Source organism: Silene latifolia, chromosome 3, assembly GCF_048544455.1.
Source record: "Silene latifolia isolate original U9 population chromosome 3, ASM4854445v1, whole genome shotgun sequence".
Taxonomy (NCBI): domain Eukaryota; kingdom Viridiplantae; phylum Streptophyta; class Magnoliopsida; order Caryophyllales; family Caryophyllaceae; genus Silene; species Silene latifolia.
Genome location: NC_133528.1, coordinates 40301862 through 40324763, shown reverse-complemented (window position 1 = coordinate 40324763; position 22902 = coordinate 40301862). Strand labels below are relative to the sequence as shown.

At 42.0% G+C, this 22902-nt stretch overlaps 4 protein-coding genes and 1 pseudogene across 4 annotated transcripts; 3 read left to right on the top strand and 2 right to left on the bottom strand.

The window, feature by feature from the left end:
• Positions 1–232: 232 nt before the first annotated feature.
• On the bottom strand, positions 233–894 carry LOC141647567 (ubiquitin-NEDD8-like protein RUB2). The gene has a single exon (XM_074455796.1). The coding sequence runs from the start codon at positions 805–807 to the stop codon at positions 343–345; it is 465 nt and encodes a 154-aa protein (XP_074311897.1). The 5' UTR covers positions 808–894; the 3' UTR covers positions 233–342.
• Positions 895–2834: 1940 nt separating this feature from the next.
• On the bottom strand, positions 2835–5921 carry LOC141647566 (putative serine/threonine-protein kinase PBL15; annotated as a pseudogene).
• A 3684-nt stretch (positions 5922–9605) lies between these two features.
• Positions 9606–10253, top strand: LOC141648978 (uncharacterized). The gene is made up of 2 exons (XM_074457683.1): positions 9606–9789; positions 9904–10253. Exons 1-2 carry the CDS (start codon positions 9606–9608, stop codon positions 10251–10253), a joined length of 534 nt encoding a protein of 177 aa, XP_074313784.1.
• Positions 10254–12041: 1788 nt separating this feature from the next.
• Positions 12042–12972, top strand: LOC141648977 (uncharacterized). Its single transcript, XM_074457682.1, has 2 exons — positions 12042–12812; positions 12919–12972. The coding sequence occupies exons 1-2, from the start codon at positions 12042–12044 to the stop codon at positions 12970–12972; spliced, it is 825 nt and encodes a 274-aa protein (XP_074313783.1).
• Positions 12973–20814: 7842 nt separating this feature from the next.
• LOC141648975 (uncharacterized) lies at positions 20815–21414 on the top strand. The gene has a single exon (XM_074457681.1). It carries the CDS (start codon positions 20815–20817, stop codon positions 21412–21414), a length of 600 nt encoding a protein of 199 aa, XP_074313782.1.
• The last annotated feature ends 1488 nt before the right edge of the window (positions 21415–22902 follow it).

Here is a 22902-nt window from a genome sequence, read left to right as displayed (position 1 = left end):
CTAAGACTGTCTTACTGCGAATCTAATTCAAACACTTGGGGTTATTTGGAACAATTTCATGAGTAAATCTCCTTTTATAAGATTACGAAACTTCAAGGCTCTGTGTCAAGATTACGAGTCAGTAACCCTTCCTTTTATAAGACGGTCTTATTGTGAATTGCTAATCTAATTCAAAACACAAGCAACATTCATAAAAATCAAAACTTGAAAAATCAAAACAAACAATTTCCACAATAATAATAATAAACTTCCATTAATTAACACAATTAAAAATCCAAACCCCAAATCAACAAAGTAGCAACATTGACACACCAGAATTCATCATCAAATTAAAAGACAGAATCAAAAGACGCCGCCACGAAGAGCGAGAACAAGATGAAGAACAGACCCGCCTTCAATATTATAATCCTTAGCAGTCTTATCATCAGCAAGCTGTTTCCCAGCATAAATCAACCTCTGTTGAACAGGAGGAATACCTTCTTTCTCCTCAACCCTTTCCTTAACACGATCAATAGTATCAGTAGGTTCAATATCAATCTCAATTTCCTTACCAGTAAGTGTCTTAACCTTAATCATAGTACCGCCGCGAAGACGTAAAACAAGATGAAGAGTAGATTCTTTCTGGATATTGTAATCGGCTAAAGTACGACCATCTTCAAGTTGTTTACCAGCAAAGATAAGACGTTGTTGATCAGGTGGGATGCCTTCTTTGTCTTGGATCTTGGTTTTGACATTGTCAATTGTGTCTGAGGATTCAACTTCTAGGGTTATTGTTTTGCCAGTTAGGGTTTTCACGAATATCTGCATTTTTTGGGGATTTGGGGGTTGCGTTTGGGTTAAGCACGAGATAGAATAATAACGAGGATGGAAGACTTGGAGGGTGTTTTGGTTGTTTATATAGAGGATGGATGGATGATTGGGGCCTGGGGGTCCGTATTTGATTGGGCCTAGGAGTAGGTTAGATGATCCAATTTGAGTTTTACAAAATTTGGAAATTTTAGTTCAAACTCATTCATTAATCAAGTTTTCCTAACTAGTCCACATTCCGTGCACTAAAGCGTTGACACCTCATTAATTTTCATATTTTATCTCATTATATTTTAATTAAAAAAAAAAATTGATCTCAAAACTAATTAATTGAGAGAAAATGTTATGTAATATATATTTAAATGAAATATTTTTTATACCTCAACGTCAATAATTTCATTTTATCGATTTTATTAAATTATTATAATGAATTCCATTTTTTTGTCACAAAGTTAGTAATAATCGTTTACAGTTTAGTTTTGTACACAATAAGTATGCGTCAAATCATTATCTATTAATATAACAAATGAAAGATTTAGTCATTTGATACCTATTTTTTTTTTTTTAACTAAAGGAGTATAATTTAGTGTTTATTGAAACTATTATAATTTGATGAAAATACTATTATTTTAATGAAAATATTTGTTTAATGAAATAAACATTTATTTACGTATTTGAGTCGATGTATTTTGGCGGGAAATTTTTCCAGAATGCCTAGTCTTTTAGTAGATAGGGGATGGGTTGAAATTAAGTTGTAAACTTGTTGATTCATAATTACCATAAAGTTTTATGAGAATTCGAGTTTTCCTAATCTCGTACTCATAGTCTAGTTTAATTATCCTAAAACTTTATACAAAGGCTCATGAATTGGAGGATTCCGTAGAGGTGCGAGATTAGGATAATTAAACTGGGTCTACGTAGGCTTGGTATTGACGAAGCTAGTGTGAGGGGTTATACAAAGACCCATTTTCGACAATTAATTTGAGACTCGGCCCATTTTAATAATTAATTTGGGAAAATTGCCTATTTTGAAAATGGATTTCTAATAACTCACCTAATTTAACACAATAATTTATTTAGAAACCGAACTCTTCTGACATGATTAAGTAAATTTGAAACATAACACAAAGATTAGTACTGTGACTGACTGAAATGAATACGGAGTATTATTTTTTTGCCTCGCGGACTTCCAATCTAAGAAAATTTTATACACCCATGTATCTACATATTACAAACGAAACACAATTTCCATTCAAAACCACCATGTTTACCGTGTTTATACGAAAAAAAAATCAAAACTATTATCAGAACCTTCTATGCTAGCCCTCAGTTTAGACTGATGTCAATGATCTCCGGGACTCTTGCCGCTCAAGCTTCTCCAACCCAAGAAGTGAAGAACACTCATGAGCTAGCATTGATAAGGGCAAAGTGAACACCTTTGTCGGAGAAACCGAAGACTACTGAGCACGTGATGGTTGAAGACTATGTGACCTAAACATGTGCTTACTGGAAAAGAATATTTGATTTCTTGTATGGTTTTGAGACTCTTGGGAGATGGTTCTCATGGTAGCCCTTTCTAGTGGATCCTTTTGTAGACATCGTTGGGCTATATCGGCCACTGTTTGGGCCACTTTTATAGGGTACCGGCCTTTTAGCAGAGGATCCATAACTAGGGAGAGCCTGCACTCGTCTGCTAAGGAGGAACGGCTCGATTTGACCAAGTTTCTCTCCTCCTTGGATCTTTGAGCATCCATATTCCTACGCCCGGTTAGAAACTCAAGAAGGACGATTCCGAAGCTATAGACGTTACCTTTGGGGGTGAGTAAGCTACTTTCTACTGAAAGATATCCTGATGCCTTAAATGTAGCAAGAATTTGTTGACAATAAAAAATGCACACCGAATTTAGGAAGTCATTTTGAATTATTTCATCATAATCGTGAACCCAATTAGCTCCATTGAGGTTCACCAAAGAGACGAGCCTGCATAAGCAAAATTGATCACATCACTAAGATGTACTCGGTACATACTAAAGAAGAACATCATGAACTTTACAAGAAAGCCTAGGTCTCTAAAATGATCAGGGATTGCCAAATATGAACCATAATTTGAAACTATGATGCTAATTACTTTTCACATGATTGTGTCTAAGCCTCATTTTCGGTCTCAAGATACTAGGACGCAATCACTACGAAAAGATCAACAAGAATAGAAGAGTAACAGCTCATGAACATGTTTATTACACAGCGCGAAGAAAGCATTAACAAGTAGACTCATCATAGGAGCATTTGAAAGATCTGCTAGAGGAAGAAGGCCAACACAACCATACCCTGAAAGCGTTGCACTGAAATCCTTGTCGATCTGAATATTTACAGCAGAAAAATCATTGTACAGTGCCTGCCAATGAATATGGACACATCAGATATGTGAATCGTGCTGATAGAACAACAAAAACAGGTCAATTTTCCTAATGGTGACCACAATTCAGTAACATGATATAAAGTTCGGATCACAAGAAAATTGGCATTCTACTCAATGGATCATTCGGTTTGTAATATTCGTGGTAAAAAAAATTAACAGGCAGAATATGCACCTATGTTACTCCAACTACGCTGCAAATGTCGGATTCAACAAACTGTTAAGTGTCCTACACAGTTGTATTGTTGTGAAGTTCATTGAATTGAAGTGTCGTGTCTGAATGTCCTAGTGTCAAAGTATCAAAGTAACATAGATATGCACTAAAAATCTAGTGGCCAAACATTTCCAAATTTTGAATAGAAGCTCAAGGTAAATGAATCCTTAATGAAAAGTACCTGAAAAGGACCTTCTTCATGCAAGAAACTAAGACCTTGAGCAGCACACAAAGCTACTTTCACGGTGTAGCCTTTCATAAATTAAGATCCTTTGCTCAGATCCCTCACGAGCATGGTAACCAAGCAGCTTACAAAGATTGGGATGCTGTAAAGATACGAGAGATTTCACCTCATTTACAATGTCCTTTATACCCTATTGAATCCAAACATCATATAAGCATAAAGCCATGAAGATAATATCGCAAATTTACTAGAAAAAAACCAAGTGAACTTTCCTCAAAGAAGTTGAATTTCATAGGCAACAAAGAGTTGTCATAACCTGAGCCGAGATGCAAAATCGTGTAATGGTGGCTTCCACTTTTCTTGAGCAACAAGAAACATCTGAAAAGGACGCTTTATAAGTAGCCGAGGAAAGAGTCTCTGATGTGCAATAGTCTGATGAGAAACTACAACAATGCATGCATTCTGTTATCCATCGATTTTCCGGAGAGTTGAACGGACTTTTCCCCGCTCCAAAAACTTGGAGGAGGCAACTGGAGGACATGAGTGCATGTTTGTGGTTCAGGAAGCGCTGTTGACATACTTTCCAGAGGCTGTACCAGATTCATATGTACATTTTGATCACTCTTCTTCTTTCTATTTTTTAATACAGTGAAACAGCCTATCTTAACCACAAATCAGCAAGCATTAATTCAATTACAGAACCTATCAAATTGATATAAGAATACATAATCATGGTATGTTGGAAATTCTAAATTTTCAGAGTTAACTAAGGTTCAAAAAAAAAAATACTCGATACAGAACACACAGCAGAAACTGTCCAAAAGCAGGGAAGCTAACATATGAATTGTGTTACTTTGACTCTTCACTTTTGGGGTCATGCACATGTCGCACACGAAACATAGGGATATGGGCATGGGATCCATACCTGGCCCTTTCCCATCCGACATTTTCCCTAGTAGCAACAGAAAGTGAGTATCGGATAAACAATGACCGAGTATGAGGTATGAAGACTAGAAACCAATGTGTTTGGCCTTAAGTATTAAATGTCTCTCTTCATTAACTTTACAATGCAATGACCCATTTCAACATCCCTCGAAAATTAAATCCATTTCAAAACATCTAACGAAACATCCCTCGAATTCTAAACTCCTAGCAGTAGTTTCAACATTACAAGTTTTTATTATGCAACTTTACAATGCAAATAATGCAATGGGGGTGTGAGAGAGGCCCTATAGGCTATAGCTCACTGCTCAATACACACAGCACAAGGATTTCAAACATCACTACACATAGTACCATATAATTCCAAGTTTCCAACCGAAACTAAGCTTCCAGGAAGTTGAAAATCCTGCCAAGTAAGCAATCATACTCTTGTCTGATTGTCTCGAATATCTCTACCAGTAAGCAATCATACATTCATACCCCTTTAATCAATTGGAATTCAAAATATCAGTATCAGGTTAACCCAATCAAACAACGGTTATAAGAGAGACGTACTCAACTTCTCGTTTAAGAAGGTTTGTTGTAAATTAGGAACATACTCACAACCTATTTAAATTTAAATAAGGCTAAAAATAACATCCCATAAACGAATTCCAAATTACATGGCAATCTCTATAATTAGCTTTACACTTTTACATTGTCAAAAGATGCGCAATCAACACAACAGATAACTGATCCATAACCACATAAAAGATCCAAACTTTTATAATTGAATCATTACATTGTCAATTACATTATGATGTAATAACAGGAAATTAAAATAAAATTATAACAGTAAATCAAATCTACAATGAAGCAACAACAGAACTCAAAACTTTGTCAAAAAGTTTACTAAATCGTTGTTCATCAATACCAAGTTTCTTATGCAAAGGATAAAGCATTAAAGATACCAACAATGCAGCCGCCACAGTAACCCTTGTCCACTTAACTTTATGTAATCTAAAAACCCTTTTCTTCGATTGATTTGAGCGTCTTAATCTACGCAAAATACCAAGAAATCTGGATTTAATTGTGGTTTTTTTTGTAGGAGTTGAGAGGATGAAAGTTAGACGATATTTGTCAAGGTTAAGGTTGGCAATTAAAGAGAGGGATGAAGAAGGTGAAGTGTGTGCTTGGAGATTGAACAATGAGTTTAACTTGAATTTAAAGTAGAATTGCTTTGCTTTTGCTTGGATCTTTAGTTTCCATGGTGGTAGAGTTCTTTCGAGTTTATTTTTATTGTGTGTTTTCAATTGCATCTTTCGTTCTTCTTCTTCCACACTTCACAGGAATGTAACCGTTATTTGAACGGGAAAGTGTGAAACCAGGAGTCTTTTGTTTAAAGCTGATTGTTTGCGGGCTTGGGCCGGACACGGTGAGGCAACCCAAATAAAAAATGTCCGGTGGACCTATTTTTTTCTGACCGTGCCCACTATAACAGGCTTAGCCCCTGTTCTTTTGGCTTAATTTCAGCTCATTTCAGTTCAGTTCAGCTATATTCAGTTCAGTTCAGTTTAGCTCAGCTTTATTCAGTTCAGTTCAGCTTTTCTCTTCACAAATTAACTCTTTACTTTAGTTTAGTTCAGTTCAGTTTAGCTCAGCTCAGTTCAGTTCAGATGGTTTCAATCCAAAAGAACAAGGCCTTATTGAAGTTGTCCATACCCGTCCGATATAAGTTAGCGGGCTTCCCTAAGGGCCGCCGGGGTTTAAAATATTGAAGACACAGACTATAAATGATGGAAAAATCGAACAATATACTACATCTTTGTACTACATGATACGTCCTCATACTGACATTTGTTGGTTTGAGGCATAATAATAAATTGCCCAAATTGATGATACAGAGATTTGGTGTTATTTTTCTTTCTTAATTTAATCGAGTGTTGGATTGTTACATGGACCTTGATTAATTATTTAGTTTCGTAAATCATTTTAAGGAAGTAAAAATACATTATAAGCTTTAGCGGCCCTAGCGGGTTGTCCAAGAACATTCTTATTTAGTCCATACATGTCCATTAATTTAGCGGGCCGAGTTTTCTATGTCCATTAACTATTTATTTTAAAAGAAAAAAAATCCCTGACCAAGCCCGCTTAAGTAGCGAGCCGAACGGGCCAGCTCGGAAATGATCAGCTCTATTTTTGTTGTGTGTTTCAACTTTCAACAGCCTCCCAAACCGAGTTGTATTTTCACTCGTTTTTTTTAATCGGACTTATAAATGCACACTCTCCGATGGTCAGCGTGGGTGCGGCTCAGCCTATAACGAAGATTAACATGGTATTAGAGCAAAAATTGGACCAAGAAATTGCAGCTAGGGAGGTCTAGTCTAGTGAAAAAAGTGACTTCACATATGAGGGGAGTGTGAAATAATAAACCGACATGTGAGTTTCCCGCTTGGTAGAAAGATGATAGAATCTATACAATAATATAAAAAGGTAACATTGAGTGTAATTTTGTATGGATATATGACATCAAATGACACTTTTATGAAGCCACGTGTGGGTACTACTGATTCTTACACTGACGAAAATAAGAACATTATTATTCCGGGAAATGATCATTCGTTAGAAGGTGGTCTAAGGCCTGAGGAGAAAGACGGTTTTGGAAACTGGATGATAGTTGTTTGGGCTAAAATTTACATATTGGCTTAATGGGGCAGGTCCACTTAATTCCAGTTGAAGAATTGGGCCGAGAAGGAAGAGCAAGCAAGAGGAGTCCGGACGCGAAGTGGGATCCGCCCAAGGAATTGGGCCAGGAGACGTGAAAAGGTGAAGAAGTCCATTGATGGAAGAGTCCCGCATCCTGGAAAGACTTCAGAGAGATTTTAGGGAGAACTCAGGGAGATCAGGGAGAATGGAGGGAGACGGCTGGATATGGAAAGAGTTGTTATGGAAGTAATATTCCTTTCCATAAACGAAGTAGGACATATCTAGGGTTCTTACCCTATAAATAGCCAAAGGAGCAATCAAGAAAGGGCATTCAAGATCTCACATACACACAAAATACATTGTGCTAGATAGATTTACATTCCGTCTCCATTGTACTCGATCCCTCATTAATAAGCTAGTGCAATACTTGGAAGGGTACCGTCCCTCCCGCGGTTGTTCCCACACTGGGTTTTCCGCGTCACCAAATCTTACGTGTCACCTTTAATTACGTTCTTTACTTCATTATTTAGCATTGACATAAACATCCAACCAATATACAACGAGTAAGACCACATTGACCTGATAAAACCTAAATACGGTAAAAATTACCTAAACAGTTTGGCGCCCACCGTGGGGCATTGTGGTCGTCAATCGTTGATTACTTAAACGAGTAATGGACAAACAAACATCAACAGCCGTGTCAGGGAGCGGCCAACCGTCGTTACCACCAAACTCTATTCGAGAATCCCATCGATCGACGCATCAACTCGTGCTCCTGGGCACACCTCAAGAACCACACCTGTGGCAAAAACATCTTTACCTCCCAAATCTCCTGCTGCCACAGCTCAGACCAGATCGGATAAAAGTACAACAAGCTCAGGCCTCACCCCACCACCCAGTCCAACGCAAATCCTGCTCGCTGGCGTGGAAAACCTTCAGAAGGCCATGAAAAATATGCGAGAAGACCAGAGGAAAGCTGAAGCTGAAGCAAGAAAAAGAGACAAAGAACTCTGGGCGCAGATAGACTTTCTTAAGCAGCAGTCCGTCACTCCAACAAGCAGGGAGAAGGAAGGTCGGGCTCCGGTAGCGGATCTAACACAAGGGATATCAGGCAGCAGGAGTCAGCTTCGACAAATACCAGCCGAGCTGGTGACAAGATTGGATCTGACAGTAGTATCATCAGAGGAAAGAATAACTCCACGAGGACTGGGATACCTCACACCAGAAAGCTGGCAGCCATCCAGCCACGTGGAAGCACAATCAGGTAACCTCCCAGTTGATAATTTCGTGGTAACTGATCAGACACCTGGTGCAGGATCTGCAGGTAGCCCGCAGGTAAGCTGGCATCAAGGAACACGCGTAACCTCAACACCATTAGCCACCACGCCACACCGGGACCTTCAAGAGATCAGGCCAAGAACCAGCACCCCAAGCTAGCAGGTAGTAGAGAGACAAAGCCAAGACTCCGGAAGTCTAACCAACCAAAAGTACCTGGAGCTGAGCGAGATGCTGAGCAGGGTCCCAGGATTCCCACCTCCACTTGAAAAGGCGGCACCCGACAGTTATGCTAACTCACCGTTCGTGGATGCCATATCCATTATCGCCATGCCAAAGGGATTCACAAATCCAAACATGCCTTTCTTTGATGGCACTACAGATCCCTTTGACCATATGAGCCAATACAAGCAGAAAATGATGACAGTGATGGCAGTAGGACAAGTAAAAGAAGCCTGTATGTGTAAGGGGTTTGGATCCACGTTGACGGGGCCAGCACTCCGGTGGTTCGTAGGCCTGCCTAACAGATCGATATCCACGTTTGCCGACTTGGTAAACGCATTCACTCAACAATTTGCAAGCAGCCGAAAGCCGCGGAAGCATGCAGGAGATTTGTACAGAATCATCCAGGGAGCTGGCGAAACCATTGGAGAATACAACACCAGATTCAATAATGAGAAGGTGACGGTACGAGAATGTGACGTGTCGACAGCAGTAGAAGCCTTCAGAAGAGGCCTACATCATGAATCTGACCTATACAAGCAACTAACTATGCATCCTTGTCATAGTTTCGAGGCAGTACAAGAGAAAGCAGCAGCTGTAATCAGGTTGGAAGAGGACACCCTAGCCAGAGCTAGCATACTAAGTACGCCAAGCATATCAAGCACGCCAGCCATGGAAAAATCAAGCAGGAAGCAGTCAACTAGCAAGAGGGATGAAAGATATAGGCCATATGGGAGGGGAGTTAACAGGGTCGACAATAGAGAGGAGAATCAGCAACTCCCCACAATCATCAACTCCCCACACTGGCGGAGTTTAGATTCACAACTGGCGTCGGAGGAATCCTAAAAGCACTCAGAGAGATGGGAGACCGGGTAAGATGGCCCAGACCACCAGTAGAAGAACAAGCATGGCGAAAAGACAGCAAGAAGAAGTGCGAGTTCCATCGTGACATCGGACATAACACAAAAGACTGTTATACATTGCGTAGGGAGATCATACGCCTGATTGAACAGGGAGATCTGAGCCACCCATTACCACGTGGGGGTAAGCAGTAGGATAAGGTGGGCTCCACAAAACCTGCAATTCCACCCAAGTGCACCAAAATAATAAACGTGATAACAGGCGGCTCAGGCATAAGTGGTCTAACATACTCGGCAGCCAAAAGGCGTGCTAATGAGACCAAAGGAGATAGGCCAGAGACTTCTTGCAGAATTTCTCATAGTTATCTACTTGCGGTTGCTTTTGACGAAGGAGATGTGCGTGACGAACAGGAGCACCACGACGCACTCATCATAACCCTGTCAATGGCCAACTGCACAGTCAGAAAGGTCCTGGTAGACACTGGTAGCTCGGTCAACCTGATCATGTTGAAAACGATAGAAAACATGGGATTCAGCGAGAAGGATTTGCAGAAAAAGACTATTCCGCTGGTAGGGTTCAGTGGGGAGACATCCAGCTCGTTGGGCGAGATAGTAGTCCCAACCTACGTGGGAGGAGTCAACAAGTAGGTTAGGTACTTAGTCATAGATGGACCCTCTACCTACAACGTCATTTTAGGATGACCATGGCTGCACCTGATGAAGGCCGTTCCTTCAACATATCATCAATGCATAAAATTCCCCATACCATGGGGAGTAGAAACAATAAGAGGAGACCAGGAGGAAGCTAGAAGTTGCTATAAGAAAGCACTAAAGTGCACTGCCAGCCCCCCCAGCATAGCAATTACAAAAACAGCACGTCCAGGACGAATACATTGAGCCTCCAGCTGAGGAGGTAGATAAGATCAACCTGGACAAGCTGCAGCGAGAGAGGACCGTGCTAATTGGAGCTGGGTGCAAAGGAGACCTCAGACAACACCTAATCGGATTTTTGCAGACTAATATGGACTGCTTTGCATGGTCACATGATGACATGATAGGGATAGATCCATCCATCATAACACATAAACTCAGTGTGGACCCAAAATGCAAACCCATCCAGCAGAGTCGAAGGAAGTTCGCAGCTGAGAGAAATAAGGTGATCAACCAGGAGGTAGACAGCCTGCTGGCAACAAACAAAATAAGAGAGGTGAAATACCCGGAGTGGCTGTCAAACGTAGTAGTGGTACCTAAGAATAATGGAAAATGGATAGTGTGCGTGGACTTCACTGACCTCAACAAGGCATGCCCCAAGGATCCTTTCCCGCTACCGCACATCGATGCCATGGTGGATGCGACAGCTGGACATGAGATGTTGACATTCCTAGAAGCCTGGAGTGGGTACAATCAAATCAAGATGGATCCATCAGATCAGAAAAAGACAACGTTCATGTCTGAAAGAGGAATATATTGTTACAATGTAATGTCATTCGGCCTAAAGAATGAAGGCTCCACATATCAAAGGCCGGTCAACCGCATGTTCAAAGAACAGATAGGAAGAACCATGGAGGTGTATATTGATGATATGGTGGTAAAATCAGAAAAGGCTGCAGATCACATATGGCATCTAACAGGAACGTCCAACACCCTTAGAGAATACAAAATGAAGCTGAACCCATCTAAATGCACCTTTGAGGTGTCCTCCGGCAAGTTCTTAGGTTACATTGTAACCCAGAGGGGGATATAAGCCAAAGATCGAACGATCAAAGTCAGTATTGCGGTGAGTCACCCAAAAACCAAAGGACGTGCGAGAGACTAGCCGCAAGGTAGCGACTTTGAGCGATTCATCTCGAGATCCTCGGACAAATGCGATTATTCTACGATATACTAAGGAAGAGCCGGAAGTTCGAGTGGACCGCAGACCACGAGCGAGCATTCGTAGTAGCTAAAGCATTATCTCAAAGACCCACCATTATTATCAAAGCCGGAGCCAGGAGAACCATTGTTCCTCTACTTAGCTGTCACAGAGGTAGCGGTAAGCGCAGTTCTAGTCAGAGAGCAGGATAAAGAGCAAAAGCCAGTCTACTACGTAAGCAAGTCTCTGCTTCCAGCAGAGACCAGGTACACATCTCTTGAAAAAATAGTATTAGCACTGGTAGTTGCATCTTACAAACTACCCCCCTACTTTGAGTCCCACACCATACATGTCGTGACTAACTACCCATTGAAATCAATAATGAGTAAACCTGAGCTATCAAGCAGAATGTCAAAGTGGTCCATACACCTTAGTGGATATGACATCAGGTATGATCCTAGGACAAAGAAATCAAGTCACGAGCACTTTGGCGGACTTTGTATCGGACTTGACCCGACTATCCGAACCTGGGCGACGAGGAGATCCTGACCCTCAAAGGAAATAAGGATGCAGAAGTCTGGCAGATGCACATTGATGGAGCTTCCAACCAAAGGGGAGCAGGTGTAGGACTAATACTGCGGTCACCGCAGGGAGATCTGATAGCACAAGCAGTACGATGTGAATTTAAGGCAACTAATAATGAAACAGAATATGAAGCCTTAATACTAGGGATGCAGCTAGCCCTGGAGCTAGGAGTCAGGAACCTACAAATATTCAGTGACTCTTTGCTAAAAGTTAATCATGTGATTGATGAATTCATAGCCAGGGATTTAAAGATGATTGCCTACTTAAAAGTGGCAAAGGAGCTGAAACAAAAATTCAAAGACTGTAAGCTCAAACAGATCCCCAGAGACAAAAATGTGGAAGCAGATGCCTTAGCGACTCTGGGGACAACCTTCAAGCCAACCGAGCTGTCCAATATTCCCATCGCGCACATGCTGGAACCATCTATCCAGAAATCAGAAGAAGCAGACAGAGGAGAATTGGAGGACCAACAAGATGAGCTGGCAGTTCAGATAACTACAGAAGGCCAGATAGCTTCCCAGCCAAACAACCAGACGGCTGACCAGGCAGCTGGCCAATCACCTGATCAGCCAGCTACCCAGGCAGATGACTGGGATTGGCGGACACCTTACTTAGATTGGCTACGACATGGCAAGCTGCTAGACGACAAAAAGGAGATAAGAGGTTTTAAAATGAAAGCCTCCAAATTCATACTAATTGATGACATACTTTTCAGGCAGTCAGCAGCAGGACCTTACCTACGATGCCTGGACAAGCAAGAAGCACAGACTGTGTTGCATGCCCTCCACAGTGGCAAATGTGGAAACCATGCAGGGGGCAGGATTCTGTCAAACAAAGCCCTCAGACAAGGCTACTTTTGGCCCACGATGAGGGCAGATTCAGCAGAATATGCTCGCAAATGTGATGCCTGCCAACGCTCAGCACCAATGATCCATCAGCCGACAGAACCCTTACACCCCATCATTTATCCTTGGCCATTTATGACATTGGGAATGGACATAGTGGGTCCTCTGCCTAGAGCCACAGGGAACAGGATATGGATGCTGGCAATGACAGATTACTTCTCCAAGTGGATAGAGGCAGAAGCATTCACAGAAGTAAAAGACAAGCAGATCATCTCTTTTATTAAACGAAATATCATCTGCAGGTTTGGTATCCCATCAGAAATCATATGTGACAACGGCTCATAATTCATCTCCAACGATGCCGAGGGATACTGTTCTAGATGGAACATCACTTTTAAAAAAGTCAGCACCCAGGACTCCAAAGTCCAATGGGCAAGCTGAGTCCAGCAACAAAATAATCATGGATAACTTGAGAAGGAGATTACAGGAGTTAGGAGGAAAGTGGGCAGATGAGTTGCCACTAGTGTTATGGTCAGACAGAACGACGCCAAAGATAACAACAGGCCAAACACCCTTCAGCCTGGTGTTTGGCGCGGAAGCAGTAATTCCATCAGAGGTTCTAGTTCCAACCCATAGGTATGGATGTATGATAGGGGAACTGAACAGAGCAGAAATGATAAGGAGTCTGGACACGATAGACGAACTGCGAGCAAGCGCAAAAATACGTCTGGCTACCTACTCGCAGTCAGTCGCCAGAAGTTACAACAAGAATGTGAAAGTCAGGCTCCTGGAGGTAGGAGACCTGGTCCTCCGTGAAGTTTTTCAAAACACAAAGAACCGTATGGCAGGCAAATTCGCCTATAAATGGGAAGGACCATACCAGGTAGAAGGAGTTGTTGGCCATGGGGCGTACAGATTAATGACTATGGACGGTCAGATCATACAAAAACTATGGAACATACTTCACCTGAAGAGGTATCACTTTTAATAATAAGTAGAAATTAGTGTACAGAGTAGTGTGTGAAGAAAAGCCAAAAAAAAAAAACGGTAGTAGGCATACTACCAATTTCGCGTCAATTTCTTTTTCTTTTATTTCTTTCAAAATTTAAAAACTATTGGAGTTGTGTAGTCTGTAAGCTTCCTGGGACCACAATTGCTCTGGTACCCCATGAGATGGCATCGGGTACTTCACATCGCTCTGATAAATTTGTGCTTTCAGGCTTCTCTAAATACATCTCTCTGAATTCTAACGTCTATGGTACATTGAAAGGGTATCTAGCAGGACTGTCAACTGCAAACGTGGGGTGACAAGGCACATGGCACTCCAGCATGCCTCACCTACTTTCTCCGTCAAGAGCACCCTCACCAAGCGGACTGTGGAACATACGAAAGGGAGCCTGGCTGACAGCTGAACGCTTACCCAGCTACCCCTGATACCACCCCCTGGAAGTAGCTCACACTAATCGCAATTAATCAGGGCCCCAGCATGCATGCACATACATATGGAGCGCAGGGATCTCTGAGCTACCAGAATCCTGCAACGTTCCATCGGTCCTAGAATGACGATAAACTTGCCTAAGGTACGCCCCTGTTAGCTTTAAACATGATGAACACACCTTGCGTCATGAACAAGGTTAAGTAGTCAAATTGCGGCATACACCTAAATAAGTCAGTAGACTGACACGACAGCTAGCTGAGTCTAAATCAGCCTCTTCAGGCTGACACGACTGGTCTAAATCAGCCTTAATGGTTGACACGACCACCTCCCATATAATGCGGCATACGCCTAAAACAGTCAGTAGACTGACACAACAGCTAGCTTAGTCTAAATCAGCCTTCTCAGGCTGACACGACTTGCCTAAATCAGCCAGCAGGCTGACACGGCAGCTTCCTAAGCTAAACATAATAGCAGGAAGCAAAACATACAAGATATAACAAATATTAAACTTGCCAAACTAAGGCAAGGGCCATTTCAAAATATTGGCCTAAAAGTATGGCCCCAAGTTCAAAACTGCCACCATGGCAGACAAAATAAAAAACAAGAAAATGATTAAAATTTTACAAGTCTGCACCACACAGGGTCAGACCGCCATCCAACAAATTTGAAATAAATTTAGGTCACATTGATGACCTCCACTTCTGGCATCTCTCTTGCCTCCTCATGCTGACTTCCCATTTCAGGTACAGGACCAGCTTGCACGCCCTCGGCAATAATAGCCTCCTGAGCTTCCTCAGCAACATCAGCTTCCTGAAGTGAGCTGGCACCTCCAGCGGCCATCTGCTCCGCCAGTGCAGGAGAGTTCACCTCGCCAACCTCAGGCATCAGCACACTAAGATCAGGTTGGACGGGGTAAAGTATCTCCAGATGCCTCTCCTCCTCCTCTATGGCCTGCTGGGTTGGAGCCTCCTCAAGGGCAGCACGCATCCCGCTGATCTTTCCCCGCCAGGTAGCATAGGCAACAATGTTGGTGGCCAGGGTGATCAACTCACTGATCCTCTCCTCATAACGCTTCAAGGAGTCAGAGAACGTGGTGCAGACCTCTTGGGTGCGAGCTAGCTGATCAGCTCCTTCTTTCTGTTTCTTTTTGGTGCCAGCGAGATCAGCCTTCAGCTCAGCCACCCGTCCTCTCAAGTCAGCACGTTGCCGTTCCAGATCAGCAACAGTCTCAGTCAGCTCTCTGTTCTTAGCACTGGTAGCACGGCTGGTGGTCTACAGTATGTTGATCATCTTCCTGTTGTAGAGAGCGGACTGGAAGGCCTGGGGGCAGAGAAAGTTGAAATTAGGAAAGATTGAGGATAAGAAACTTGGAACAGTTAGAAAAAGGAAGATACTCACCATAAAAGCATTATGCACGTCGTTTTCAACCATCTCCTCTGGGGAGAACTCTGAGAAGGCTTCCACCGAGGAAGGGAAGAGTAGCTGGTCAATCTCAGGCCAGTATGGTACCTTGTCAATGTTTCCAAAGCCCTCTGAAAAGTGAGCGATGATGTCGCCACTGGAAGCAGCAGGAGGACTAGCAGGTGGCGTAGGAGGATGACGGGACAACGGGCTTACTTCTAAAGGTTCAGGACGCATGGTGTTGGAATGGGTAGGAGGAGACTGGAAGGATGGAGCAGGGGCACTCCTCTTGGAGGCAGAAGTCACGTCAGGACTCGCAGCAGATCTTTTCTTTTGGCACTCTGGAGGATGGCCTCCAAGGGATCAACTCTTGAACCTACATGAAGCCAAAATATCGAATGTCAGAGGTACTGGATAGGCAGCAAGATTATGAACAAAAATAGTGTGAAATGGCTTACCAGAAGACATGTTGTGGGCTGATTGCTATGGGTTAGAAGAGGAGGCAGGTGAGAAACCGGGTATCAGGTCAAGAAACTTTCTCTCAGACTGAGGGATGCAGAACAGCTTATTGCGAGCAGCAACCGGGTCACCCGGAGGAGTCAGGTAGCAGGGACCTGCACGAAAGCAACCAAGTAAACCAGTAAGCATTGAGATGAACAAGTCAGGCGTCAGGAGAGCTACTTACTCGAAGTAATAACCCATTTCTCGAAGATGTAATCAGCAGGCAGCTGGATAGAGGCCTTCCTCACATAGAAGAAGTCCTCAAACCACTTCTCATCCCTGGATTTTGATACGTGCCTGAAGGGGGTCTCCCCAGAGCCCTGAAAGGAGAACTTGCCTCTTCCTAGGGACCTGATGTCGTACATATGGGCAAGATCGCCCAAGGAAATGGAGCTACCGGTATTCTGACTAGCTGTCAGGGAGTAGAGGAGAACCCTCCAAACATTGGCGGAAATTTGTGCCATAGCGAAATTGTTGGTATAAAGAAAGTCTTGAAAAAGCTTTGGAAAAGGGAAGCGGAGGCCGTATCTAAACGGTTAGAGGTAGAGACAGACCCAACCCGGCCGGATGGCGTCTGCCTTCTGACCCAATTTTGGGATGACGATGTCGACCCCATCGCCTAGACCGAGCAAACCCTTGATCAAAGGGATGTCGGCGGTGGTCAGAGCAGAGTCGCAGTCATGGGGGTGAGTAAAAAGGTTCCGGGAAGGGAAGACGGGGTCCGGGTTTTGGTCAGTTGGGGTGGAGGTCGAGGAGGTGTGACGAGTTTTGCCCATGGTCGGAGGAGAGAGAAAGAAGAGGTTAAAGAAAGGTGGTAAGAAAGGAATACCCGGGAAAAGTGGCAGCGAGGAACGACGGCGAAGTCCGGCGGGAGAAAACAAAAAGAAGGAGGAGAGTTTTGGGAAGTGGAGAGTTTCTGAAGGGGAAGGGTTTTTGAGATTGTGGGGTTAAGTTGGGGCTTGAGATTATAAAGGAAGAGAGAGAGGGAGGGCGCGGGAAATGAGGGAGTAAGGGGACAATAATAATGATGGGTACGCAGGAAGGAGTGCAAAAAACGGCGCGGGTTATTTTCAAAATAGATATGTAATTCCTTATTTGCCGCCTCGCGACGTATCTCACAAGGAATTAGGGGCAAACTGTTTGGGCCAAAATTTACATATTGGCCTAATGGGGCAGGTCCACTTAATTCCAGTTGAAGAATTAGGCCGAGAAGGAAGAGCAAGCAAGAGGAGCCCGGACGCGAAGTGGGATCCGCCCAAGGAATTGGGCCAGGAGACGTGAAAAGGTGAAGAAGTCCATTGATGGAAGAGTCCCGCATCCTGGAAAGACTTCAGGGAGATTTTAGGGAGAACTCAGGGAGATCAGGGAGAATGGAGGGAGACGGCTGGATATGGAAAGAGTTGTTATGGAAATAATATTCCTTTCCATAAACGAAGTAGGACATATCTAGGGTTCTTACCCTATAAATAGCCAAAAGAGCAATCAAGAAAGGGCATTCAAGATCTCACATACACACGAAATACATTGTGCTAGCTAGATTTACATTCCGTCTCCATTGTACTCGATCCCTCATTAATAAGCTAGTGCAATACTTGGAAGGGTACCGTCCCTCCCGCGGTTGTTCCCACACTAGGTTTTCCGCGTCACCAAATCTTACTAGTCACCTTTAATTACGTTCTTTATTTCATTATTTAGCATTGACGTAAACATCCAACCAATATACAACGAGTAAGACCACATTGACCTGATAAAGCCTAAATACGGTAAAAATTACCTAAACAATAGTCACCAAACATCAAAGGAAAAAGCAAGCTAATATCCTGGGTAAGCGAGGCTCCATTTCTGGCACAACTCCTTCTACAGTTTTCAATTTTGGCAAAAATCAAGCTAAACTGGGGTCAAGGTTCGAGATTTTGAATAATCAAGAAAATATCCCCGAAAATATGCAACTTCTTAACTCGTCTAATAATATTATTCCAAATATCTCAAATAATACTCCAGTCAATAATCTTAATATTGTTTAAAAATCTTCTTTCCTAAACAAATCAACAAATAAAATTCTTTCGCAATCCTGACCCATAGCACGCTCCACCAAATCTTCTATCCAAAATTTACGCAAATCATCAATCACTAATATTCTCAATTCTAATTCTGCTATCTTGCAAAATATCTCTAATATACCAAAAAACCGTATTTTTATCAAATACCCCAAATCCAAGCAACCCCGCAATCACCACCCTCATAACACCAGTTCACGCTTCCCCTGTTTCCACCGAAATCAATCATAATGGATCCTCATATACCCTACTTGGACCTCAAACTTCTGCAAATCCGTTACTTACCCCAACTACCACAATTCGAGATGATACCACCTGTGCAGACATTGACAAAGTCAGTATGGAAGGAGACTCTCGCACCTTATATGGGGATGATGGTACCGGAAAGCTCGATAATAGATATCAGTTTAAAGCAATCCAGGAGGACAATTCGACTCTTCAAGTGGAGATGTCGATACCATGGAACATTAATCAAATTCTATCGCTAGTAAGTCGAGCTTATCTATCACATCTACTTTACGCACCTTTTCATATGTCGGACAGAATCCCATCTATATCGCCTATTTTGTCCCCAATAACCTGTATGGTTTAGAATATACAAGGGACCGGTAACAAAAATAAAATCAATGCTCTTAAGGAAGTGGTTAAGATGTATAAACCCTCCATTATCGCTCTTGTCGAAACTCACATGAATTGCGAACATGCCCTCAAGATACAGAAAATTATAGGTTATAATGGCCATTCTCGAGTTGACGTAAATGGTTTTAGTGGCGGTATTTGGCTTTACTAGAGATCTGAATTTGTATCCGTTATAACTGTTAAAGAGCACTCTCCGTTTATTGCAATTGAGGTTTCACGAAATGGTGAGTTACCTTGGTTCTTTTCCGCTGTCTACGCAAGCCCAAATCCTACGAATTAGAACTCTGGCCAGAATTAGAACGGTTTGCACGAAACAATAACCAACCTTGGATGTTGGCTGGAGATTATAACGAAACCCGATCTTTAGCAGAGCGTCACGGGGGAGATCAGAATATGGCACCTAGATGTGATTTATTTAACAATTGGATCGAGAATTGCCAACTGATCGAATTAGAATTCTCGGGCCCAACTCATACATGGGCACGAGGGAAATCCGAATCAACAAGACAAAGTGCTCGTCTTGATAGAGCATTATGTAATAGTGAATGGGGCACTTATTTGGGGACGCTAATACTGTGCGACATCTCCCCGCTTTCCAATCCGATCAGTGTCCATTGTTAATTTCCCCTAACGAGTTTACTTCTCTTAACGCTGTTCAAAGACCGTTTCGCTTTCAAGCTGCGTGGATGACACATCAGAATTTTTCGGATTTCATCACATCGAGCTGGGTTACGGGTAATAATCTGGTTTCCTAATTATCTGAATTGTCTACCAAATTACAAAGATGGAATGAGGACGTCTTTGGCAATATTTTTCGACAAAAACGGGAACTTCTAGCTCGTATAGAAGGGTGTCAGCGCTTCCTTTCGAACCAGAGATAGAGTAACATGATTAAGCTTGAGGCGAGATTAAGAAAAGAGTTAAACGATATTCTTGAGCGTGAAGAACTTTTATGGTATCAAAAATCTCGGGTCGAGTTCATTAGAGATGGAAATCGAAATACTTCTTATTTTCATGTCATTACGCTAGTTCGCCTGTGGAGAAACCGCATAAATACATTAAAGAATGACGAAGGTAATTGGGTTGATAATAGCGAAGAGATTAAAAACATTGTCGTGAATTACTATAAGAAATTGTACACGGATGATGTGCCTGATGATAACGATGCAGATATTCCGTATGATTTATTTCAAGAATATAATAACGAGCATTGGGAATGGTTAACTAAATACTATTCCAGAGCAGAGATTGAAATCGTTATTATGCATATGAGTTCGCTTAAAGCACCCGGTCCTGACGGGTTTCAGGCCCTTTTTTATCAAAAGCAGTCAAAAGCAGTGGGATATCATTAGGCAAGATGTCTATACGATGGTCATGAAGGCACTCGAGGGGAAAGGGCTACCAGTCGGTCTAAATGACATGCACATAGTATTGATACCAAAGGTCTCTGGCCCAGAGCATATATCTCAATTTCGTCCCATAAGCCTTTTTAATGTGGCTTACAAAATTATTAGTAAACAATAGCCAATCGCATTAGAAAAGTCCTTCCTTGGCTCATCTCTGAAAATCAAAGTGGTTTTGTCCTTGGGCGCCAAATCACAGATAACATCGTGGTCTTTCAAGAAGCGATTCATACTATGAGAAAAAAAGGAAAAACAGGTTATATGGCTATTAAAATTGATTTGGAGAAAGCGTATGATCGCCTCAAATTGAATTTTATTAGGAGCACTTTGACGGATACGGGTTTTCCTATTCTTATGATAGACACAGTGATGGAGTGTGTGACCACTCCGACCATGCAAATCTTGTGGAACGGTGAACCGACCGAGAAACTCAAGCCTACTAGAGGGGTTAGACAAGGTGACCCGTTATATCATCATACCTTTTTGTTATGTGCCTCGAGAAACTTCAGCAATCCATTGACGTTCGGGTTCGTGGCAAAGACTGGCTCCCTATTCCTATATGTAAAAATGGCCCCAAAATTTCTAATTTATTCTTTGCAGACGATATGGTCTTATTTGCAGAGGTAAGAGCTGATCAAGCACATGTTATTAAATTTGTTCTCGATAATTTTTGTCGGGCTTCAGGTGAAAACGTAAGCATGGAGAAATCCAAAATCTTCTTCTCCGCTAATACCACTGCTTCGGATATAGACGATGTCAAAAACATACCTGGGTTTGAAGTGACTAACGACTTGAGCACATATTTGGGTATGCCAAGTATTAATGGACGAGTTACAAAGGCTAATTTCGCTCACCTCGAGGAGAAATTCAATAGACGATTGGCAGGTTGGCAGACGAAACATTTATCACTTGCAGGTCGGAATACTTTGGTACAATCTACTCTATCTACTATGGCTAACCATAGTATGCAAACCGCGAAGATACTAAGATTAGTGTGCGATTCTCTCGATAGAAAGACAAGACGTTTCTTATGGGGTGGCACTGAGGAGCATAAGAAAGTACATTTAATCTCTTGGGACAAGGTTTAGAATCCAAAATGCATGGGAGGTTTGGGGCTTCGTTCTTCTCGACAGTCAAATGCAGCATTTCTAACCAAGTTAGGTTGGCGAGTTTTATCCGAACCAAGCACTCTATGGGCTCGGGTACTCTGTGCTAAGTACTGTAATGGTCAATGTGATATCGACATGTTCTAACCTAGACCGAATATGTCTAATGTTTGGGCTGGTATTACATCGCAAGCACAAATTATTAATCATGGAAGCACATTAGCGGTAGGAAATGGTCGTAAAACTTTGTTTTGGGACCACTCTTGGGTTGATTCAGGTTTCTTGTCGGATAGAGCTATTATGACGATCCCTGACAACATTTTGGGAGCCACCATATCAGAAATGTGGGACGAAGATTTGTGTTGGAAATGGGATGCCTTTTCCAATTATTTATCACGAGAAGATTTATTAAAGACTGCTGCGTACTCTTTATCACCGGAGCCTTGTTTAGAAGATTCCTTGTATTGGAATGCCTCGTCTAGTGGTAAGTTCTCCATTAAATCACCTTTAGCCCTTATTAAAACTGCGAGGCTCCTCCAGAAGCGGATACAATGGCATAACACGTTATTTGGAAAATACCCGTTCAACAACGAATCCGTATGTTTATATGGCTAGCAGCATGATGAGTCATAATTATATACATATTTATGCCTCCCCTTAGTTACTTTTGATACGATTTTCGTGCTAGTTTATATTAATTACATGCATTTTATGCTAGAATGTCGATACTTCCGCTATTCGGTGTTTAATGTAGGAATGATGCATTTGTGGAGCAAAGGAATGAAATGAGCACCGCGGAGAAGGCATGAAGGAATACACGGAGCATGAAACGGGAATCTAGAAGAATAAAGGGAGAGAAGTTAAGAAGACAACACGAAGAAAAGAACTGAAACAGGGAGAGTCCTTGATCAAGCCCAAGCAGACTTGATCAACTGAGAAATGTACTCGATCAAGTACACTCAGGCTCGATCGAGTACACTTTATTTTCAGTATTTTTCCGCAATTTTCATAAGTCGGTTATGCCTTAATATAAATACCCAACTCATACCCTATGTTATTTTTACGTCTTATTTTACCTAGTTACGCTACTTTATAATAAATTCTCTCTAAAAACTCTTAGTTTAGTTTATTGTCCTTACTTTCGGATCTAAGCATTCCTCTATTACGGTATTATTGTTAATCTTTCTTCTATTATTAACCATTCATTTATTGTTCATCTTTTATGCTTTTAATTATGTCTTCTACAATTATTATTGTTGTTATTACCGTTAGTATGCGTAGCTAATTTCATAATCTAGGGTGAAAGGAGATATAGGTTGTTAGAAAAGGGTTATTAATGAATTGATTGTTAAATTGCTCTTGATTGTTCACTACAAGAAAAACAGTTTTGGGCAACAAAAACATTTTTGTTCGACGAAAATCAAGTCGTCGTGGGTTCGACGCCCTAGGATCGACGCCCATTCTCGCATG